Here is a 24,320-nt window from a genome sequence, read left to right as displayed (position 1 = left end):
AAGAGTTTCCTCAGAGAAAAAACAATCTTTCAAATTCTTATTTGAGATTTTATAGTGTCCAAATATAAATGAAAATTCACTTCAAACATGAAAAGCAGTCTAAAACCTAAAGTAAAAGAAAAGAGGTTTTATATTGCCTTTGTGTAAGACTACTATTAAATACATAACAAAATAGTTTACATACAACAATCTAGTAAAGAGTTATTGAAAAAAAGGTAAATAATTGTATATTAAAATGTATTTAAAACATACATCAACCTCTGCTCTTCCTTAAAAGTGTTAATTGCATTTTCAATTTCTTCCATCATTTCTCTGAGCTTTTCAACAACTGTAAAAAGAAAAAAAGGAAAAATTATGTTATGTCATATTTTATTATGACTAAGGATTAAAAATTAGGAAGAAAATTAGAATGTTCCCTTAATTTAAAAACATTTCTTAGGGGGCTTCCCTGGTGGCGCAGTGGTTGGGGGTCTGCCTGCCGGTGTGGGGGACGCAGGTTCGTGTCCCGGTCTGGGGGGATCCCACATGCCGCGGTGCAGCTGGGCCCGTGCGCCATGGCCGTTGGGCCTGCGCGTCCGGAGCCTGTGCTCCGCGGCGGGGGAGGCCGCAGAGGTGAGAGGTCCGCGTACCGCAAAAATTATATATATATATAAAACACATTTCTTAGCCTAAAGGATAAGAAAAAAATGTGCTTTTAAAAAGTGAATTTTTATGATTGCAGTTTTTTGTTTTTGTTTTCTTCTTTTTTGCGATACGCGGGCTTCTCACCGCTGTGGCCTCTCCCGTTGCGGAGCACAGGCTCCGGATGCGCAGGCTCAGCAGCCATGGCTCACGGGCCTAGCCGCTCCGCGGCATGTGGGATCTTCCCGGACGGGGGTACGAACCTGTGTCCCCCGCATCGGCAGGCGGACTCTCAACCACTGAGCCACCAGGGAAGCCCCGATTGCAGTTTTTTGATTACAGATTTTTTCCTATGCACATATCTTAAATATTTTTCCCAAAAAAAATATTTTATACCACATATATTTTTTGTGACATGCACTTTTTCTTTAACAAAATGTTGTAGTTAACTTTCCATATCAATATACATATGGCTACTTCATTCTTTTTATGGCTACATGGTATTTCATCGTCTAATGCTACCCTAATTCATTTAATTAATTCTCCAACTGATGAACCTTTAAATAGATGCAATGCTGTAGTAAATATCTTTGCATACATATTTTTGCATGCTCAAATAAATATTTTTAATTTTTATTTTATATCAGAGTATAGTTGATTAACAATGTTGTGCTAGTTTCAGGTGTACAGCAAGGTGATTCAGTTATACATACACATGTATCTATTCTTTCTCAATTCTTTTCCCATTTAGGTTATTACAGAATATCGAGCAGCGTTCCCTGTGCTATACAGTAGGTCCTTGTTGGCTATCTATTTTAAACATAGCAGTGTGTACATGTCAATCCCAAACTCTCAGTCTATCCCTGCCACCTCAAATAAATACTTTTAGAGGATAATTGATAACCTTAAATGCTAAATCAAAAAAGTATGCCCACTTTACAGTATGCTAAATACTGTCACACTGTCCTTCAAAGAGGCTCTATCTCTTTACAGTTCTTGAGAGTGCTCCTTCCCATGTAATTCTAGCCAGTTCCAAAATAACCAAAAATTTATTGTCATTGATTTGACATTTTTATAATAATTAATAAGCCTGAGCACCTTTTCACATGTGTTTTGTGTTTCTTTTGCTATAATATGCAACTTACAATCTTTGCCCATTTTTCTGTTGCTCTAATTTGTAGGTACTCTTTACACATTATGGATATTAGCTTTTTAAGTTACATATATACTGCTAATATTTTCCTAATTTGTATTTCAACTTTGCTTATGGTTTTGAGGTATTTTTTAATAATCAATTATGTCCACTTTTTTCTTTATGGTTTCTGATCTTTGTCATTCTTATAAATTATAATACAATTATAAAAATATTAACCCATGTCCCTTTCTAATATTTTAATGGTTTCATGTATTAATTTAATAAATAATAATTATATTTACTATTTTTTATTGCTTACTATGTTATAAGCAGTGCATAAATGCTTTCTGTGCATTGTCTCACTTCATTCCTGCAACAACTCTATGAGTTAGGTTGTATGATTATCTCCATTTTAGAGCTAAGTAAATGAAAGCTCAAAGAGATCAGGTAACTTGCCTAAAATCACTTAACTGATAGTTCAAGGATCTGACCCAACATGTGTCTGATTCTTAAGTCCATACATCTTGAGCACTTTACTGCATTGCTTTGACTCTCAGAAATGAATGCTGGCTTAAGCAAGGAGGTAAGGATACAATTTTGTTTTTCACAAATGACTAGAATTTGCCCCAATACTACTTAGCCATTCCCTTAGGTATTTGAAATGCCTCTGAAAGGCAATAATTTCAAAAAGCAAATGATGGGAAAACACTAGGCTAAGAATCAAGAAATCAGTCTTTTTTTCCTCTTCATCAGCTGAATCTGAATCTTTGCATACCACAGATTCTTCATCCTGTATGTGACACTATTATCTGTTCTGTCTACTTCATAATTTGTAAGGGTTTGATAGCATTTTAAAGATAAAAAAAATACATAAACACCAGATATTACAGTTTTCTGATGTATCCTTATTAATCCCTAACCAAAAAGTAGGGCTTAGCTCCTCCATTAATGCCAAATAGAAAAATTCTTACTAGAAAAGTATAAACTTTTCTAATGAACAAAAGAAAAAACTAATACATGAGAAAAAATATAAAATCTAAATTTACTTACAATCAGGTGTAGGCTTCACATCTTTTAACTGATGCTGAAGTTTCTTTACATTGTTGTGTATTTTGGCCAATTGTTGCTGGATTTTTACTCCTGTAAGGGAGAAGTATGTACTTTAAAATAACTCTATGACAAATGTGGTTCAGGATTCTTCACACAAGACTGATCACCACTATTTAATAAATGACAGTGAAGAGCAATTAAATAATGAACAAAAGATGGTTATTTATAAGTGTCAAAACAGCCTGAACAAACTCTTCCTCTAACTAAACCATCTCTCAATTTCCTCTAATGTTTTAAAGCACAATAGGCTAACTCTTACTATAACCTGTGCCAAGGAAATGTCCTTGAAAATATTTTTTTAAACTCTAGAGACTGAGTTATTGGACACTCAAATACATGGATCAGTAGCATAGGTTTAGTCATGTTTTGTTCTTTAACAGTTTTTTTCTTTCTCTTTTAATTTATTATAATTTATGGACATAGATTTTGACCTCAACTACTGTTGGAATATTAAAACTGTCTAACCAATATTAATTCTATGAATACTGACAAACTTCCTAGTGAGAATTAACTTCATCTAACCACATTCTCTAAGATGGGGCTGGTGATACCCACTGGTGTCACAGTCATGGCCTTGAGGAGATGTCTCAGGTGCCATTTACTGGTATGTATGCTACAGGTTGCCAAGCTCAGCCAAAGGACCAGTCTGAAGTAAAGTGTTAGGCCCACAATAAAAGCCTGAAGAACAGAAGAGGGTCTCAAAGCCATTTTCAGATGTTCCGTGTCAGCAACAGGAAGACTAGGTTCTTCTTTCATATTTTCTTTCTGAAGTTTAATATTTACTTAAATTATTAGGCTAAAGTCAAATATTCACATTCATACACATATTCATATATAGTAATATTTTATCATCTTTGGGTATTTTACTTATGCACCCCCCTTATTTTTTTGCAACTTTTCCACAAATGAACATGAGGCACCAAAAGGCTCTGTTCAAAAGTCCTTAAAAGCAATTATTTTTTAAAAAGTTTACCTTTAGGCCTGAAGCCAGTGCTAATATTCAAAACAAACCTCAAATATGTGTGTGTGACTTTGGCTTGTTCTATTTTTTATTAAAATTCAAGTGTTCCATAAAAGTAGAAACTTTATCCAATGTATTTTACAGAGTCTTACTGTTGAAACTTTAGGTCAAGAAACTTCCCTAGTAAAGTAATCAGGAAAGTGTTTTTTGTTGTTTTATTTTTGCCACAGTTTGATCAGCTACAGTGATACTGCTATAGGGCAAATGATCTTTTTATTTTTTTAATTAATTAATTAATTTATTTATTTTTTGGCTGTGTTGGGTCTTCTTTGCTGTGCGTGGGTTTCGGTAGTTGTGGCTTGTGGGCTCTAGAGCACAGGCTCAGTAGTTGTGGCACACGGGCTCAGTTGCTCCGCGGCATGTGGGATCTTCCCAGACCAGGGCTCGAACCCATGTCCCCTGAATTGGCAGGCGGATTCTTAACCACTGCGCCACCAGGGAAGTCCGGGCAAATGATCTTTTATTAATTCATTTGGAACTGACATTCTGCACTGCAGGCAAACCATTCAAATACAATATTACATAAATTCAGGCTAAAATTGTGGCATGATACTTGATGTAAGGAATATGTATTTAGTACTCCTGAGCTGTAATATGTGAAGGGGAAATTTCTATATCCTTATACTAACACAGTGCATTCCTTTTTCTCCTAGATAAAATAAACACAAAGTGTGAATAAAGAGAGGCAAAATTGTAGAAGAGAAATAAAATGATAAAAATAAAGTTGCCGGGCTTCCCTGGTGGCGCAGTGGTTGAGAGTCCACCTGCCGATCCAGGGCACACGGGTTCGTGCCCCGGTCTGGAAAGATCCCACATGCCGTGGAGCGGCTGGGCCCGTGAGCCATGGCCACTGAGCCTGCGTGTCCGGAGCCTGTGCTCCGCAGCGGGAGAGGCCACAAGAGTGAGAGGCCCACGTACCGCAAAAAAAAAAAAAATAAATAAATAAAGTTGCCTTAAAAGGGGGAAAATCAAATAATTTAAAATGCACAGAATGGAGACACTCTACTTAATGGCATGACTGAGAGACAGAAAGATCAGCCTTGCTGTTGTCTGTAAAAGAACTGAGGGACATTAAGAAATATTAAACAAGGGATGCTTAGATTCCTTTATGAATCAAAGAGGAGAACTGGCAATTTGGCATTTATGTTAGGTCTTATCATTCCAACACAAGAGGGAGAATGATTCTTGCCACTATCTCACAAAAGATGACTTTTTAAAATAGCGCAATCTTACATTCTGAAAGGAAAAACTTATTAAAATATTCTTTTAATTGACTATAAGGGAGTCCCATGAGCAGTATAATCTCTATATAATAAGTCTTAATATTTTATAAAGCTTAGTGGGTTGATAACCATTATTTTTCCTTTAATCAAAGCTAAGATGTTTTTATTATTATAACATAAGGACTTTGCAGCATATAAAATCTACTCTACAAGGAAACAAAGTATTCTTGTAGAATTCTTTTTTAAGGCCAACATTTAGTACACTGTTAACGATGATTAATATTCATAACAAACAACAGAACATATTCATTGTACAACCTCTAAGGCACTTTCTTATATATGATTTCATCAGATGCACAGACAGCTCTACTATGGTAGAAATGGTAGGTTTTATATCACAGACAAGTAAACTCCAGTTTAAGCAATTATGTGACTTGACCACTTCATACCACTAAGTACAGGCTCTGAATCTGTTGATGCTTACTTAGTCCGGGGCTCAGTCAGTAAGATCGTGGTGATGAGCTAAGATCAGACAGCCCAGGAATCAATTTCCCTTTACTTTAAAAAAATTTAATAGCATTAATTGATTTGACAACCAGAAAACAAAACCCTCTTTTTCCTATTAAAATTAAAGAAATATACACAGAAAACAATCCAGTCAGAATAACTAGTGACCCCAAAAAATAAATACATACCCCTAAAAGATAAACTCATTACCAGCTAGAAAGTACCTTGATAGAGAAAATAACACAGTCAATGAACAAAGACAAAGCACAGGGCAAAACTATAAGTTTGTATCTCAGGTTTTGTTCATCATGAACTCAACTTACTGTCTGTTTTCCGGCTGTTAATCAATTTATTTTCCAATTCTTCCAGCATACTATGTTCAATTCTGAAGTCACTTTTTTGGTTGTAGAAATGATTGTGTTTATCTTTTTCTATGTTAATAACTCTTTAGGGAAAGAAACAAATAGTGTAAATATGATTTAAGTATATTTTTAATTGTTTAAAATATGAAGATACTTACAATCTGTACTTTATATTTGGATTAATTCATCTAAGGATTCAAAATATAATTACTTGGATCAATAAGGCTAAGGAGTCAAAATAGTAGCTAGAAAACTGTTAAGTTCAACTAAAATCAACAGTAATTTGAATTGTTACTTAAGTTACAAAAGGTTAATTTAAGAAAATTTAATCATAGACTTGCTTTGAAAACACATAAACTTTTGGCTATTGATTCCAACTCAATCTCACCGTGGGCTGAAAATTGTCACCACTGCTGATGGCTGCTTTCACTAGGAGATACTGTTAACTTTGTAGCATGAGCCAAGACATTTAACCTCTCCAGGCATGAACATCCTCATCAATAAAAAGTGAATAATAACAACTCACCACTACCCAACAGGGCTGTGATTAATATTGTATGAGATAATATATGTGAGGAATCTTTATACAGTAAAATGCACTATGGAAACGCAAGTTATTAATATTAGTAAAACTAAAACTTCAAAAGGCAAACAATCTAGGAATTTTCGTATATTTAAGGGATACTGTCTACATTTACTTCAAAGCTTCCTTCGTCTCATCCTTGCTCCTTGGCTTTAGTCCATCTACCTATTGGTAGGTAGGACTTTTAATGTTAGCTTGAACCCCGGGGTAAAACAAGACAATTACCATCAAGAAACTTTTTTTAGTTGGACACAGAAATTTACTTTCTCAAGGCCTGTTTTCTTTCTCCCACAAGGTGGAAATTAACATGACTTCTCCACTAATCCTGAATTTAATGAGTGGTGGAGTATCTCTGGCCACTGACTTAATTTCATATAACCCGAGGGGCAACTATCTAAGGTAGAGTTTCCCAATTTTTTTCACTTGCCACACATAGAGAAAAATTTAATATCCATAAGGCATACTGGGGTAAACAGATGAGAATGTCACAGGCCCTACCTGGCTGCCCCAAAGGCTGAAGAGGTCATAACTTGCACGTATGTTGGGAAAGGAAGGAAGGGGTAGAACAGAGACGTCAAATAGATGTCAGTCTGCAGGTCAACTCTAACAGATTGAGGGTAGCTACTGGAGTCCTGCACTGAGGACTCCAGCCCATCTAGTCTCTGGTTGGAGTGGGGGAAGTTACTATGATCAAATAGAAATGTTTGTCATGGACACAGGATATGCGACGACAGTAAGTATGTTTTGATATTCCTGGATTAGAAATATTAACCTATATGGGAGGGAGGGAGACGCAAGAGGGAAGAGATATGGGAACATATGTATATGTATAACTGATTCACTTTGTTATAAAGCAGAAACTAACACACCATTGTAAAGTAATTATACCCCAATAAAGATGTTAAAAAAAAAAAAAAAAGAAATAAAAAAAAAAAAGGATACAAATGAACTTATCTACAAGACAGAAATAGAGTCACAGATGTAGAAAACAAACTTATGGTTACCAGGGGGTAAGGGGAGGGATAAATTGGGAGATTGGGGTTGACATACACATACTACTATATATAAAATAGATAATTAATAAGGACCTACTGTACAGCACAGGGAAATCTACTCAGTACTCTGTAATCATATATATGGGAAAAGGATCTAAAAAAGAGTGGATATATGCATATGTATAACTGATTCACTTTGCTGTACACCTGAAACTAACACAACATTGTAAATCAACTATACTCCAATAAAAATTTTTAAAAAAAAAAAAAAAAAAAAAAGAAATATTAACCTATAAAGACATTCAAAATGTAATAATGGAGACAAATTGCCAAACATGTGAAAAGGCGTTCAACCTCACTCATAATATGAGAAATGAATATTAAAACTATACCATGGTAACACTGTATACCTATCAGACTAGAGAAAAAAATCACAACTTTAAATAATATATTCTGATGATAAAACTGTGATGAAATGGGTCCTCTCATATATTGTTGGTGAAATCGTAAATTGCCTATGGAGGACAATTTAGCAATATTCATCACATTTGCAAATTCATATACCTTTGACCCAGCATTTCTACTTCTAGGAATTGTTCCTAAAGATACACTCACACATGTGCAAAATAATGTGAACCTATGTGGAAACTGCAATTAATTCAGCATTATTTGTTATAACATAAGATTTACTATAACCTAAATGTCTATCACTAAGGGGCAGGTTAACTAAATGATGGTACACTCCTACAGTGGAATACAATGCAGTAGTACCGTGTTCTATGTACTGATAAGAAAAGATCTCCAAGATACACTCTTTTTTAACAAAGGTTTTATACAAAGATGTTAGATATACCCAAAAGTAGAGAATGGTAAACTGACTCCCCTCAGATAGCTTCATACAATATATACCTCATATCACTCTGATTCACTCAACAATTTTACCTTTTTCCTTCTTGGTTCAGCTACCTTTTCTTATCTTTTCTCTTCCTTTTTTGCTTAAGTATTCTAAAGTAAATCTACTACATTATATAGTTTCACCCCAACATACTTCAGTGTGCATTTCTACAGATTATGGATACTTGACATATATAATTATAATGCCATTATCATGCCTGACAAAATCAATAACTCCTTGGTATCTAGGATATATTCTTAAGTTAAAAAAACAAAACAAGATGCAGAACAGTGTATACAGTATGCTACCATTTATATAAAAAAGGAACCATCTGAATATGTCTTTTTATTTCCTTATAAGTACATAAAATATCTCTGGAAGGATACATAAGAAACTAAAACTACTAGCTGAGGGGAACGGAAGTGTTTGAAACAAAGACCTTCCACTGTAGACCCTTTGATATGAACTGATTTTTGAATTATGTGAATGTATAACCTATTCTGAAAATAAAACAATTATATTACAAATGGTGTTCTTTCCTTTGCATCCAATGAGAATTGTTGGATTCAATTTCAATGGATTTTTCTAATACTCTTTCAATGAGTTTTTCTAAAACCTTACAACAGATGAAGGAAGATTAATCAGAGTTACAAAACCTACACATACTGATAGACAAGGTATCTATCTATACTGGCATAATCTACTGGTTTGCTATATATATGGACATTAACCGCCTGGTGGATTACCCTATCTAGAGAGAAACATGACCAGAATTCTTAACCTAGAGTCCAATTCTATCCAAGGTAATGCATTTTGGAAATTTTAAAAAAATTGTATTTTATCAAATTCTGAGTATTAAAAATATAAGAATTATACAAATACAGTGAGAATTCAATCTCACAAGATTACAGTACGGTCTAACTTTTCAAAATTCGAACAGTACACTTTTTATTGGTAGAATTTCTAAACAGACCCAACTGCCACTAATTCTGGTCCAGAGACTATTTCTTACAAATGACTCCTTTTCTCTTGGTTCCTTAGCAAACTGATATTGTATAAATTCAGAGCAGTGTTTGTACAAAGCCTCCAACTATAGGATAGGGTTGGGTGTTCTGAATACTAATTCTTTTATCTTTACTCATGATATTCATCATATCATATGGTGCTACTGATAATGTTAAACACTGAGTAAATATCACTGGTTATTTTAAAAATACATATACACTAAAACTCAAAATAAATGCCAACTTCTCAATCATTCTAGTCATAATGTGCAGGATGGATCTGAAAGGGCAGAGACCAAGGAAGGGAAACCAATGAAAAGGCCAATAAAAAAACCTCAAGGGTACAGCACAGACGTTTCATTAAAATTATTCATTCACTCAAAAAGATTTACTGAGTGCTCACCTAGGTACGTAAAAATGTATGTAATCTGTTACTTGATATATGTGATCTAAAGAAATAACTTTTGTTTTTGTTGATATACACTGTCTCAAAATGGTAAAAATAAATAAATAAAATTTAAATAACTATACTTAAAATTAACTTTATACTAAATAGCTTATTATCATTTGTCTATTTCACACTTCTCACCTTTCTCTTGTTTTACATCTGAAAGACTAGTGACTAGAATTTCATAACTTAGTGTGGGACTGGATAGGGTGGAGTAGAATTTTTATGCTGTTCACCATAAAATGGCTAGTAATATTATTTGAAGATAATGTTTTTATACTTACTGATTTTTAAATTTTTCTGCTGTACGTATGAATTCTGCTTTCTTAGTCCGACTAACTTTCTGCTTCCAGTTTTGAAGCTGAAAAGGACGAATTGCACCTGAAGTACCAAAACAGCCATCACTCTGAATAGAAAACAAAAATAAATTTATCCTCAATAATAAAAATGGTAGGAGATGAAGGTGGAATTTTTTTCAGAGAAAAAACATCAATGATGGAGTTTCTCAGGGGATAATTTGGGGGCCAATCTTATTTAATTTTTAAAAATACATTTTGTGGAAGAAGGAATATCTATCTTAAAATGCTAAATTAGTAAGTAAGATATGTAAAGTCTTCAGGGATTTTCAGAAAAAGATCTAATTCTTTCATTCAATCAGTCATTTACCAATATGTATTGAACACTTATGATGTGACAGGTGCTGCACTAGACACTAGGGAAACAATGATAGCCCATGATAATATGGCGCTTGACTTAAAGTCTAGTGAGGGGAACAGACTTAAAAAGAAAAGAGTAAAAAAGCAATAAATTAAAAACAAAAACATGGTAAGTGCTATTAAGGAAATAAAAAATGTTGAGATGAAAATAATGGGGCAAAGCACTATTTTTTTTTATTTTATTTTTTTTCAGTTAGAATGGCCACAGAAGGTCTATTTGAGGGGATGATGTTTAAGGAAGAATGGAGCCAGCCATGCCAAAAACTATAGGGAAAGGTGTGCCAGGCAGAGGGACTAGCACGTGCAAAAGCCCTAGAGCAGGAAAAACCTTGGCTAGTCAAAGCAGAGAAAAGGCAACTGTGACACGAGATTAGTAAAGTGCAGAGTAAAGTAGGAGATGAGGATACAGAGGTAGGCAAGTGGCACATCACTCCAGCATTTTAAGTCACTAGGGGAGTCTCGATTTTACTGAAGGGTTTAGAGTAGGAGAATGCCACGATACACTTAATTTTTTTTTTTTTTTTTTTTTGCGGTACGCAGGCCTCTCACTGTTGTGGCCTCTCCCGTTGCGGAGCACAGGCTCCGGACGCGCAGGCTCACGGGCCTAGCCGCTCCGTGGCATGTGGGATCCTCCTGGACCGGGGCACGAACCCGTGTCCCCTGCATCGGCAGGCGGACTCTCAACCACTGCGCCACCAGGGAAGCCCATATACACTTAATTTTTAAAGGAAATCCTTCTGGCTAATTTTTTGGAGAATAAATTGATGGAAGGTGGAGGAGGAGGTGAGGAAAGACTGGAAGCAGGAGAATCTATGAGGCAGGTGACACAGCAACACAGACAAGGAAAGATGGTGTTCAGGGCTACCAGGGTGACGGTGAAGATTAAAAGTAAGAAGACTAAATATATCTGGGAGGTATAACCAAGAGGAATTGCTGACAGCCTGGATGTGGGAGAAAAAGAAAAAAGGAAACAAGCCTTTAAATTTTGAGAAGCAAGCAAGAATAAAGTAATGAATTTAGGAAATACTTCTAAAATTGGGATATAATCCACATACCATAAAATGTATACATAAAGTTTACAATTCAGTGGTTTTTAGTATATTCACAAAGGCGTGCAACTATCAACAGTATCTAGTACCAGAATATTTCCATCATAACCAAAAAGAAACCCTGTACTTATTAAGCAGTCACTCCCCATACCCCTAGGCAGCCATTAATCTATTTTCCAACTCTGGATTTGCCTATTCTAGACAATTAATATAAACAGGATCATACAACACGCAACCTGTTCTGTCTGGTTTCTTTCACTTAGTAAATTTTTTTTTAATTTATTTAATGTATTTTTTTTTTTTTTTGGCTGCGTTGGGTTGTTGTTGCTGCTCGGCCTTTCTCTAGTTGTGGTGAGCAGGGGCTACTCTTTGTTGCGGTGCACGGGTTTCTCATCGCGGTGGCTTCTCTTGTTGCGGAGCACGGGCTCTAGGCACGTGGGCTTCAGTAGTTGTGGCTCGCAGGCTCTAGAGCGCAGGCTCAGTAGTTGCAACGCACAGGCTTAGCTGCTCCATGGCATGTGCGATCTTCCTGGACCAGGGATTGAACCCGTGTCCCCTGCGTTGGCAGGCAGACTCTCAACCACTGAGCCACCAGGGAAGTCCCTAGTATAATGTTTTTTAAGATTCATCCACGCTGTACCATGAATCTGTACTTCATTCCTTTTTATGGCTAAGTCATATTCCATACAGATCCAGCATATTTTGTTTATCTACTCATCAGTTAATGGACAATGGGATTACTTTCACTATTTGGTCAATATGAATAATGCTACTAAGAACACTTGTGTACAAGTTTAAGTATGAACATATGTTTTCAATTTTCTTGGGTATATACCTAGCAGTGGAATTTCTGAATCATAGGTAACTCGTTTTTACTTTCCCATTTAAAAATTTCGTGTTTTTTTTTTTTAAGCTGTGAGCCTTCTTATAAGTCCCTTATCAGATAAATGATCTGCAAATATTTTCACCAATTCTGAGTTGCCTTTTCACTTCCCTGATAATGTCTTTTGAAGCACAAAGGTTTCGAAAAAGTGCCAAACTGTTTTCCACACTGGCTGCACCATTTTACACTTCCACCAGCCACCAATGGGGGTTCCAGTTTCTTCACATCCTCACCGATACTTGTTATTGTCTATCTTTTTTTATTACAGTCATCCTAATAGATGTGAAATGGTATCTCACAGTGGTTTTTCGTTAGTCCATAATGACTAATGATACTGAGCATCTTCCCATGTACTTATTGGCTATTTCTTTGGAGAAGTATCTATTTATCTCCTTCCCTATATTTAAAATTGGGTTGTGTTTTTATTTTTGAGTTGTAAGAGTTATTTATATATTTTAGATATGTCCTTATCAAAATATGATTTGTAAATATTTTCTCCCATTCTCTGAGCTGTCTTTTCACCTTCTTGATAATGTCATTTGAAGCACAGAGTTTTAAATTTTGCGGGTCCAATTTATTTTATCTTCAGCTGCTTGTGCATTAGATGTCATATAGAAGACACCATTACCTAATTAAAGGTTATAAGGACTTACATCTAAGTTTTCTTCTAAGAGTTTTACAGTTTTATCTCTCAGATTTAGGTTTCTAATCCATTTTGAGTTAATTTTTATATGTGGTGTGTGAGAGAAGTCCAACTTCACTCTTTTTTATGTGAATACACCATCTGTTGAAAAGACTATTCTTTCCTTATTGAACTATATTAGCACCCTTGTTGAAAATCAATTGCCCACAAATGTAAGGGTTTACTCTTAACTCTCACTGGTATGTCTATCCTTGTGCCAGTACCATACTGTTTGATTACTGTAGCTTCACAGTAAATTCTGAAATTAAGAAGTGGGAGTTCTCCAACTTTGTTCTTTTTCAAGATTGTTTTGACTATTTTGGGTCCCTTGAATTTACCATATGAATTTTAGGATCAGATTGACAGTTTCTGCAAAAAAAAAAACAAAAAAAGACAGCTGAGATTCCGATAGGGATTGCATTGAATCTTTAAATCAATTTAGGGAGTACTGCCATCTCACGAATATTAAGTCTTCATATTCATGAACACAAAATGTTCGTTTAGGTAGGTTTTCTTTAATTTCTCTCAATGATGTTTCTGAGTTTTCGAAACATATGTTTCAAAAACTTAAACGTGTTGCACTTCTTTTGCTAAATTCATTCCTATGTATTTTATTCTTCGTTATACTATGGAATATTAAATTTTTTAATTGAAGTATAGTTGATTTACAGTATTGTGTTAGTTTAGATGTACAGCAAAATGATTCTTACATTTTTTTCAGATTCTTTTCAATTATAGGTTATTACAAGATATTGAATATAGTTCCCTGTGCTATATAGTAAATCTCTGTTCTTTATCTATTTTATATATAGTGGTATGTATCCATTAACCCCATACTCCTAATTTATCCCTGCTCCCCCTCTTTCCCCTTTGGTAACCATACTTTTTTTGTTGTTTTTGTTTTTTCTGTGAGTCTGTTTCTGTCTTGTAAAACTTGATCTGTATTATTTTTTAGATTCCGCATATAAGCGATATCATATACTATTTGTCTTTCTCTGTCTGACTTACTTCACTCAGTATGATAATCTCTAGGTCCATCTGTGTTGCTGCAAATGGCAATATTTCATTCTTTTTTATTGCTGAGTAATACTCCAAAATGGCACTATTTTCTTAATTTCATTTTTGAATGGTCCATTACTACTGTATAGAAGTACAACTGATTTTTGTACATTGCTCTTGTTTCCTGCAAGTTCCTGCAAACAGCTGAACTTGTTTATTAGCTCTAATAGTTTTTTTGGAGGATTAGTTAGGACTTTTTATATACAAGATCATGTCATCTGCAAATAAGGATAGTTTTATTTCTTCTTTTCCAATCTGAATGCTTTTTGTTTTTCTTGCCTAGTTGCCTGCCTAGAATCTCCAGTGAATAAAGTGGTGAGAGTGGATATTCTTGTCTTATTCCTGATCTTATGGGAAGTCTTCAATCTTTTGTCATTAAGTATTATGTTAGAGGTTGGTGTTTCATAGATGCCTTTAACAGGCAGAGGAGTTTCCTTCTATTGCTAACTTGTCGAATATTTTTATCATGAAAGAGTGCTGGATTTTTTCAGTTGCTGTTTCTGCATCTATTGAGATGATTATATGGTTTTTGTCCTTTATTCTATTAGTATGTTCTATTATGTTGATTGATTTTCATATACCTGGAATAAATCCCAACTAATCATGGTGTAAAATCCTCCCCTATGTTGTTAGGTTTGGCTTGATAGGGTTTTGTTGAGAATCTTTGCATTTGTATGCATAAGAGATACTGATCTGTTATTTTCTTTCTTGTGATGTCTAATTTTGGTATCAAGGTAACAATGGCCTTATAGAATGAGTTGAGAAGTGTTCCCTTCTCTATTTTATGAAAGAAATTTGTTATCAACAAAAAAAACCCTGACATTTATATTTACCTCTACATTTGTCTTTATTATTATATATTACAAATATATTTATATGTACCTTTATTATAATAATATATTATCATACATTACCTTTATTATTATATACCTTTACATTATACTGACTTTTATATTTACCTCTATATTTACCTTTACCAGTACTCTTTATCGATATTATTCTTCACTTGGATTTGAATTATTACCTAGTATCTTTTTACTTTTGCTCGAAGGACTTCCTTTAGTATTCCTTGTAGGGCAGATATGCTGGCAATGAATCCTCTCAGTTTTTTAAAATCTGGGATTGTCTAAATTTCTCCATTTTTTTCACTAAAGATTTTTACATTGTACTTGAGAAATGTGTGTAGAGAATACAATTTTTAAAAATTTGTTCATTAGCTTACAAGTATAATATAATCTTGATCATATGGGGAAATTATGTTTAGCTGAGGAAAATATGCTCCAATTCTGAGAAGTACTATACAGTTGACCCTTGAAAAATACAGATTTGAAGCAGGTGCACTTATACACAGATTTTTTCCAATAAATATACTGGAAAAAATTTTGGAGATTTGTGACAATTTGAAAAAAACAGACGAATCACACAGCCTAGAAATATCAAAAAAATTAAGAAAAAGGTATGTCATGAATGCATGAAATATATGTAGATACTAGTCTATCCTGACATAGGCATAAGGTGAGTGACAGTCATATAAAATTAATAATGCGTTAGTTTTCTTACTGTTTTATAACTTTGCTTTCAAAGAATTACATTACCGTACAGTATGCTTTTCTCTCTCTTAATTGGAGAAAGTGCCTAGCAGCCTAACATCACAGGTAAGTGGTTTTTGAAAAAAATGGAACAATGTTCCCCATGTTACATTATGAATATGATGATAATATTGTATGCCATAAAAATTTTATAATGATTCATTCACTGGTGTATAGGCTAGGCTATTGTGAAGCAAACGTATCGACTATATTAGGCTACCATAAAGCAATCATATTGCTGCTCTTCATTATCAGTGCATGGACCATTATATTTGTAAATAAATATGAATTTCTTCTTCACATTGTGTTTTCATTTTTGATGTCTAGTGTTAGTAATACATACAACATCTATAGTGTTTTGTATAAGACAATACTGATGTAGATACTGACTGGCAATTCATCTTATAAACAAATCATGTAAACTTACAGTATCGATAAGTACAGTACAGTACTGTTCATGTGTTTTTGCCTCCTTATGATTCTCTTAGTAACATTTTACTTTTTCTAGCCTATTTAATTGTAACAATGTATACAACAGTATACAACAGTATGTATACTGTAACAACAGTATAATAACTATATACAGTCATTATATGACTGTATATAATACAGTCAAATTATATGACTGTATACAATACAGTATAACAAAATATGTGTTAACTGACCAAAAGATCAACAGTAGGCTATTAGTAGTTAGGTTTTTGAGGCGTCAAAAGCTATACACAGATTTCTGACTATGCAGGGGTTGGTGCCTCTAACCCTCGTGCTGTTTAAGGGTCAAGTGCACTTACTTGTTCTAGTTATGTGAATTCCAGGGATGCGGACTTCTAGCAGAATTTACATGGGAGCCAATAGAGGACCTGTGCATATGTTTTCAATTTTCCATAGTCTACCATTATCCATTATATTTTACTGCCATTATATTTTGGGGACAATAGAGTGAAGATGTCCTTATAATTAGTGGCAGCAAATTTTGTAACCTAGGTTTCCATTTTATATGTTTTTTATGAAAAATAACTTGGCAAACAATAAAGTCTTTGGGTTTTACTAGGCTGTAAGGGATAAAACTATCTATATTTTTAACAAATCAACTCACTTAGAGCTTGAGTTAGCATGTTTCATTGGCAGAAACACTATGCTGGAAACAGAGCCCCTACTGAGATGTATATCTAATAACAGAAATCGAGGCAAATTATTTAATATCTTTAAGTCTCAACTTTATTTTTAAAGTTATTTTTATGAAAATATTTTATTGGATAAACTCCAAGCTCCCTTTGAATTCCAATCTCCTTTGATATTTAAATTGAGATATAATTGACATATAACATTATATTAGTTTCAGATGTACAATATGATTCAATATTTGTATATATTGCAAAATGCTCACCACAAGTCTAGTTAGCATCCATTACCAGAGTTACAAATTGTTTTTCTTGTGATGAGAACTTTTTATATCTACTCTCTTAACAACTACTGTTAACTAGTCACCATGATGTACATTACATCCCCAGGACTTATTTATTTTATAACTAAGTTTGTACCTTTTGACTACCTTTATCCATTTTGCCCAGCCCCTATCCCCTGCCTCTGACAACCACCAACCTGTTCTTTGTACCTATGAGTTTAATTTTTTTTTTTTAGATTCCACATTTAAGTGAGATCATATGGTATTTGTCTTTCTCTGTCTGACTTATTTCACTTGACATAATGTCCTCAAGGTCCATCCACATTTTTGTAAATGGCAAGATTTCCTTCTTTTTATGGTTGAATAGTATTCCAGTGGTGTGTGTGTGTATCATATTTTCTTTATCCATTCATCATTAGTGGTCATAGGTTGCTTCCATTTCTTGGCTATTGTAAATAATGCTACAGTGAACACTGGGGTGCATGTATCTTTTCAAGTTAGTGTTTTCATTTCCTTCAGATAAATACCCAGAATCGGAATTGCTGGATCATATCGTAGTTCTATTTTTAATTATTTGAGGAACCCCCATACTGTTTTCCAGAGAGGCTAAACCAATTTATATCCCTACCAACAGTGCACAAGGGTTCACTTTTCTCCACATCCTCACCAATACTTGTTATTTCTTGTCCCTTTGATAACAGCTATTCTAAAATGTGCAGTTTTGATTTGCATTTCCCTGATGATTAATGATGCTGAGCATCTTTTCATGTACCTGTTGGTCATCTGTATGTCTTCTTGAGGAAAATGCCTATTCAGTTCCTTTGCCCATTTTCCAATCTGATTTTTTTTTTTTTTTTTGCTATTGAGTTGTACAAGTATATACTTTGGATATTAACTCCTCATATGACTTGCAAATGTTTTCTCTCGTCAGTAGGTTGGCTTTTCATTTTGTTGATGTTCCCTTTGCTGTGCAGAATCTTTTTAGTTTGATGTAGTCTCCTTCATTTTTAGACAATTACTTTTCTGGACACAGAATTCTTGGTTGAGAGTCCTTTTCTTTCAGCATTTTGACTATGTCTATCACTCCATGCCTTTGGAGTCCAAGGTTTCTGTTGAGAAACCAGTTTTTACTGAGGATCGCTTGTATGTGTTGAGTTGCTTCTCTGTTGGTGCTTTCAAGATTTTCTTTTTGTCTTTGTCTTTTCTACAGTTTGATTATGACATGTCTAGGTATGGATCTCTTTGAGTTTATTCTACTTGGAGTTCACTGAGTTCCAACAATGTGCAGATTCATATTTCACCCATCATTTCTTCAAATATTCTTTTCCCCCGTTTTCTCTTTCCTCTCCTTCTGGGACTCTCATTAGCTGTGACACTTGATGGTATCTCACAGGTCTCTAAGGCTCTGTTCATTTTTCTTCATTCTTTTTTTCTTTCTGTTCCTCAGTCTGGATAATCTGAACTGACCTATCTTCTGCCAGCTCAAATCTAGTGTTGAGCCCCTCTAGTGAATTGAGTTCTTGTATTTTTTAACTCCAAAATTTCTATTTGATTCTTTTATTATAATTTTTCTCTTTATAGATATTTTCTATTTGGTGAGACACCATTCTCATAGTTTGTTTTATTTCTTTAGAAATGGTTTCCTTTAGATTTTTGAACATATTTAAAGTAGATGATTTAAAGTCTTTGTCTATTATGTCCAACATTTGGTCATCTTAAGGGACAGTTTCTTTTTACTGTTCTATTTTTTTTTAATTCTTCTGTGTGTGGACCATACTTTCTTGTTTCTTTGCACATCTCATAATTTGTCTGTCAAATACTCAACACTTTAAATAATATAATGTGGCAACTCTGAAAATGAGATTCTTTCCCCTCTCCAAGGTTTGTTGTTGTCACTGTTTGTTTAGTCATTTTTCTGAACCAATTCGGTAAAGTCTGTATTCTTTGTTTGTGTGGCACTGAAATCCCTGTTTTGTTAGCTTAGTTGTCCGTCAACAATTGGTTGGTCAAAGATTTTCTTAGATGTCTTGAACAAATTAAGTCCCCAGTCTTTGCTGAGGTGGTCTAAGTACATGCTGGAGCATGCCATCAGTACTCGGGCAAGCAGTCTAAAACTCTACTTTAGCCTTCACTTCCTGTTGCACAGAGTTTCAAGACCAGCCAAAGGTGAGAGCTCAGGCCTTCTTAGGCCTTCTCTGGTTGCATTCATTTCCTATCACTACTATAACAAATTTACCAAAGATTTGTTTACCACAAACTTAACAACACAAATTTATTCTCTTACAATTCTGGAGGTCAAGTCTAAAATTAAGGTGTTGGCAGGACTGTGTTCTTTCTGGAGATTCAGAGGAGAATCTATTACTTCCTTACCTTTTTTTCAGCTTTTAGAGGCCACTTTTATTCCTTGGCTCATGGCCCCTTCCTCACATAACTTCACCCTCTTGCTTCCACTGTTACCTCTCCTACTGGTTCTGATCCTCCTGCTTCCCTCTTACAAGGACCTTTGTGAATATATCGGCCCACCCAGTTAAACTCCCCATCTAAAGATCCTCAATTTAATCATATCTGCAAAGTTCCTTTAATCATGTAAGGTCACATATTCACAGGTGCTGGGGATTAGGATGTGACTATCCTTGAGGGGGGAGGGGGATTCTGCACTCTAACCACACACACACAGCCCTATTCATGTGTGTGATCTTCTAGAGGAAATCCATTTTGAGTAATAATTTAAAGTCAGAAAAGTAATGTGCTTATTACTGAAGGACCACTCCAGGCAGCCAAATGCCATAAAATACAAGTCATCACAGGAAGGTCATTAGAAACAAATCAAACAGAAGACACAGTTCTATCTTGGTACAAAACCAGAATGTACACTAGGTGATACTGCTAGAGATACTTCAAAAAAGTTATAATTCAGCTGCTGGAAAGATCAAGAGGGAAAGGGCATCTGAGAGGACAATCAAGAGATTCATGGTCTTCGGCCTTGAAAGGCAATGGCTGAGGAGAATTATGAACAAATAATATACAAGTATTAAAGTACATAGATAGGGTACATTATTTCTTTCCAAAATGAATGAGAAATTTATGGGATTCCACACTCTATGGAGGTTGTAAAATAAAACACAATATAAAATAGTTCTAAAACTTCAAAGATAATTTTTCCAAAATAATTTAAGGAAACAGTTACGGACTGAATTATCACCCCCCAAATTCACGGTTGAAGCCCTAGATTTGGAGGAAGTAATTAAGGTTAAATGGGATCATAAGGATAGAGTCCTAATCCATTAGGACTGGTGTCCTTATAGAAACAGGAAGAGGGCTTCCCTGGTGGCGTAGTGGTTGAGAGTCTGCCTGCCGATGCAGGGGACGCGGGTTCGTGCCCCAGTCCGGGAGGATCCCACATGCTGCGGAGTGACTGGGCCTGTGAGCCATGGCCGCTGAGCCTGCGCGTCCGAAGCCTGTGCTCCACACGGGAGAGGCCACAACAGTGAGGGGCCCGCGTACCACAAAAAAAAAAAAAAAAAAAAAGAGGAAGAGACACCAGAAAACTCTCTCTCTCTGCATATGCACATGTGAGGACACAGCACGATGGTGACTGTCTACAAGCCAGAAACTAACCCTGACAGCACCTTGATCTTGGACTTCCCAGCCTGCAAAATGGTAAAAAAGTAAACTTCTGTCATTTAAGCCATTCAGTCTGTGGTATTTTGTTATGGAAGCCCTAGCAGGCTACTATAGGAACTTTAGATATTTTGGCAGACATCTCTAATATCATGAGGAAAATTATCTCTTCTCAGGAAAACATTAGTTGGTTTCACCGTTAGAGTCAATAGGAATACTCATTCATGAAATCCTATGACAAATATCCAAGTTCAGTGCTAGGATGTAGAATTTGAGTGTATAGTGTGTATGTGTGTGTGTCTGTGTGTATGTGTATGTGGTATGTTGGGGGGAATACACAGAGGGATAACACATAGTTAAACTCCTCAAAAAGCACAGTATGGTACAGTAGAGATTCTAATTGTTTTTTTTTTTTAAACCCAAACACCCTTGAGAAATTCTACCTCACTACCGCTGTGACTGTCAGTCATGAGGCTCTGCCTTCCCTAAACTGGTGAGAGGGTATAAAGCAGGGTGTCTCAACCTCAGCACTACTGATATTTTTGACCAGGTAATTTTTTGTTTTGGGGGAGTTGTCCTTTGGCCTGTACCCACTAGATGCTAGGAGCACACACAAACACCCCACAGTCCCCCTGCAGCTGTGACAACCAAAACTGTCTCCAGACATTGCTGAATGTGAGAAACCGATGTCACAGTTGAAACAGCTCCACAGGTGATTCTGGTCCAACACCAAGGAAGGCAAACCTCTGAGAATCACTGTAGTCGGCAAGAGTGTGCATCAATAACAGTATTAGCCAACTTGTGAGAAATGCAAACCAGGAGGTTAAAATGGTTATAAGAATTTGGAGAACAAATCATTTTCAACTAAAGTAAGCCAGAGAGAGCCACCAAGAGGACTAAAACACTAGGGCCATACATTTTAAAAAAGATTTTAAAAGTATTTTAAATATATCTGAAAAAATTATATATCTATTATGTATTTTTCTGTATTTTATATTTTATTCCTGAGACATCTGGGCCAGAGTTAGAATAATAAAAAGAAATACAGAGGATGTGAGAAAATTTGTCTGAGGTGGAATTTCTTGAATTTCTTGAAACAGGTAAAGACACTGTATTTCCTTAGAGGAAGAAAATGATAGAAGCTGTCCTCAGCTCATAACAGCCTTCTTTCAGGTTTGGACTAATCCACAAATATTTAATGAGCATCTACTATGTTCCTGGACTAAAGAGGCACAGCTTTTGGTACTGGGAATACAATAGTGAATAAACTTCCAAAAGTTTCTTCCCTCATAGAGGGCAGGGTTTACATTCCCAGGCAGGGTGGAGAAAAATTTAAGAGTAAGCATAAAATATGTAATATATTATATGGTAATAAGTGCTATGGAGAAAAACAAAACCAGAAAAGACAACAGGGTGTGCTGGGTAGGGGGACTCAGTAAGGGGAGGTCAAGGAAAGAATCACTGAGCTGATGTCATTTGAACAAAGATATCTGAAGGCGGTGATGGTGCTGGCCATGAGACCATGAGGAAAGAGATTCCAAGCAGAGGGAACAGCAACTGCAAAAATCCTGAGAGAGGAGTGTGCTCCACCTGTCTGAAGGACCACCAGGAAGCCAGTATGGCTGCAGCCGACTCAGAGCAGGGGACTGGGGATGAGGCGACAGGGAGGTGGTAGGGGCAGCTCAGAGGCCCTGTGGACCACGGTAAAAACGTTTGTTTTTACTCTGAGGGATCTGAGCAGACAAGTGTCATTACTGGACTCAATCACCTGACTGTTGATAAAACTTGAGGAAGGCAAGAGTGGAAGAATAGAAACCAACTAGGAAAGTATTTCTGCTGGGGGAGAAATGATGGTGTGGACCACCATGTGAGGTGGTGAGAAGAGTGGGATTCTGGACTTATTCCGAAGGTATAACAGACAGGAACTGCCCATGCTCTGGGGTGTGGGCTGTGAGAGAAGGAGAGGTGCTCTTTGACCTGAGCAACTGGATCCAACAATTCTCCTTGGGGGATCCTCTGGTCCTCACTGCAGAGAAACGGGTCCTGAGAAGATCTCTGGAAACACATCAGCCTCAGACCATCCCATGTTTGACTCCTCCTTGTGTTCCCAGCGCTGATACAATAATACAGCAGCCACCAGTCACTGGGCACCGAATCTCTCTCCAACCAAGCATTGTACCAGGGGCTTCCCAGACAATGTGCACGGCTCGAGAAGCTGCATATTATCAGTCCCAACGTTTAGATTAGAAACTGAGTCACCGAGAGGTTAAATATGTTCCTATCACACGCTAGGAAGAGGCAGAGCCAGCGTTTCCACCCAGATCTTCCTCCACTCCAAAACCTCAAGAGAGGCGGCTCCGTAAAAGCAGTTAAACGCACAAGCGAACAAAGCGAAACGCTGGCGTGCGCCAGGCCCCGAGCAAAGGGAGGCTAACACCGCGCCTCCCGCCTCCCGGGGCCGCGCTGCAGAGCACACCTGTTCAGCCTGGGGCCCCGTCCAGCCTCTGGCGCCTGCAGCCTCCCAGCCCACGTCTGCCTCCTCCATTTACCTGTTGCGGCACAGGCGTTGCTCCCACGCGGGTCCCGGTGGCCGCGCCCGCCCCGGCCACAGCCCCCGCTACAGCTGTGGCCGCCGCCGCCACCACGACCGTCGTCAGGGCGGCCATCTTTCCGCGCCGAGCCGCTCGGTGCGCTGCGGCCCCCCAGGCCTGGGGTGGAGGGGTTCGGGCGTGGGGAGATTCTGGCTCTGCCGGGGCGGCAGGGCTCCCCCGGCAGGGAGAACGCTGCCGAGATGTGGGGCGGGGCCGGAGCGCAGGGCGGGGCGGGAGTGCGGGGCGGAGGTGGGCCGCGGTGCAAGGCGGGGCGGGGTCGGGATCAGGGCGGGGCCCGAGCGCGGGCCGGAGCGCGGACGGGTGGCGGGCTCGGCTTCGCTGTGCTCTGCGGCGCAGTTTTATTACACTGCACGTTATCTACTCTTTATTTGGCAAAAAGTCTTTCTCCCCGGCCCCTGTCCCCTAACCACCGGGAAAATTCATTGTTTTTCACTGTCCTACTTAAATTTATTCGTGTTATATATAGATATATGATATACATAGATATCTATATATCCATAGAGAGAGATACTTTACATAATAGAACTTCTTTCTAGGTTTCTACTAAGTTCTGGTGAAACTGAGTCTAAATTAAAAAACATTATTGATGAGCCTGAACAATATATTTCACATTTTCAAACAAAACACAGCATGCCCTACACTATCAGATATCAGACGCAGGGATGTCACACTCCTAGGACTTGGCCATTTAGAAGAGAGACTCCAAAGATACAGTGTTGGGAAGGTGGGGAAAAGCCAGAGATGACTCCTGCAGTCAAGGCATTGGCAACCAGTGGCAATTCAGCTGATTTGTGGATGCA

The 24,320-nt window shown here is 36.8% G+C and overlaps 1 protein-coding gene across 1 annotated transcript in view; it reads right to left on the bottom strand.

Moving 5' to 3' along the window:
- Nucleotides 1–23,685, bottom strand: part of CCDC112 (coiled-coil domain containing 112) — a 31,232-nt gene extending 7,547 nt beyond the window's left edge. The window contains exons 1-5 of the mRNA XM_060006977.1: nt 23,458–23,685; nt 10,189–10,310; nt 5,941–6,062; nt 2,807–2,896; nt 253–328 (exon numbers count right to left, since the gene is read on the bottom strand). Coding sequence (XP_059862960.1) covers nt 253–328; nt 2,807–2,896; nt 5,941–6,062; nt 10,189–10,310; nt 23,458–23,574 — 527 coding nt within the window. The 5' untranslated portion in view covers nt 23,575–23,685. The remainder of the gene's footprint in view (nt 1–252; nt 329–2,806; nt 2,897–5,940; nt 6,063–10,188; nt 10,311–23,457) is intronic.
- Between the last annotated feature and the right edge of the window lie 635 nt (nt 23,686–24,320).

This window comes from Delphinus delphis, chromosome 3 (genome assembly GCF_949987515.2).
Source record: "Delphinus delphis chromosome 3, mDelDel1.2, whole genome shotgun sequence".
Taxonomy (NCBI): Eukaryota; Metazoa; Chordata; class Mammalia; order Artiodactyla; family Delphinidae; genus Delphinus; species Delphinus delphis.
This window is presented reverse-complemented; position numbering and strand designations above follow the sequence as displayed.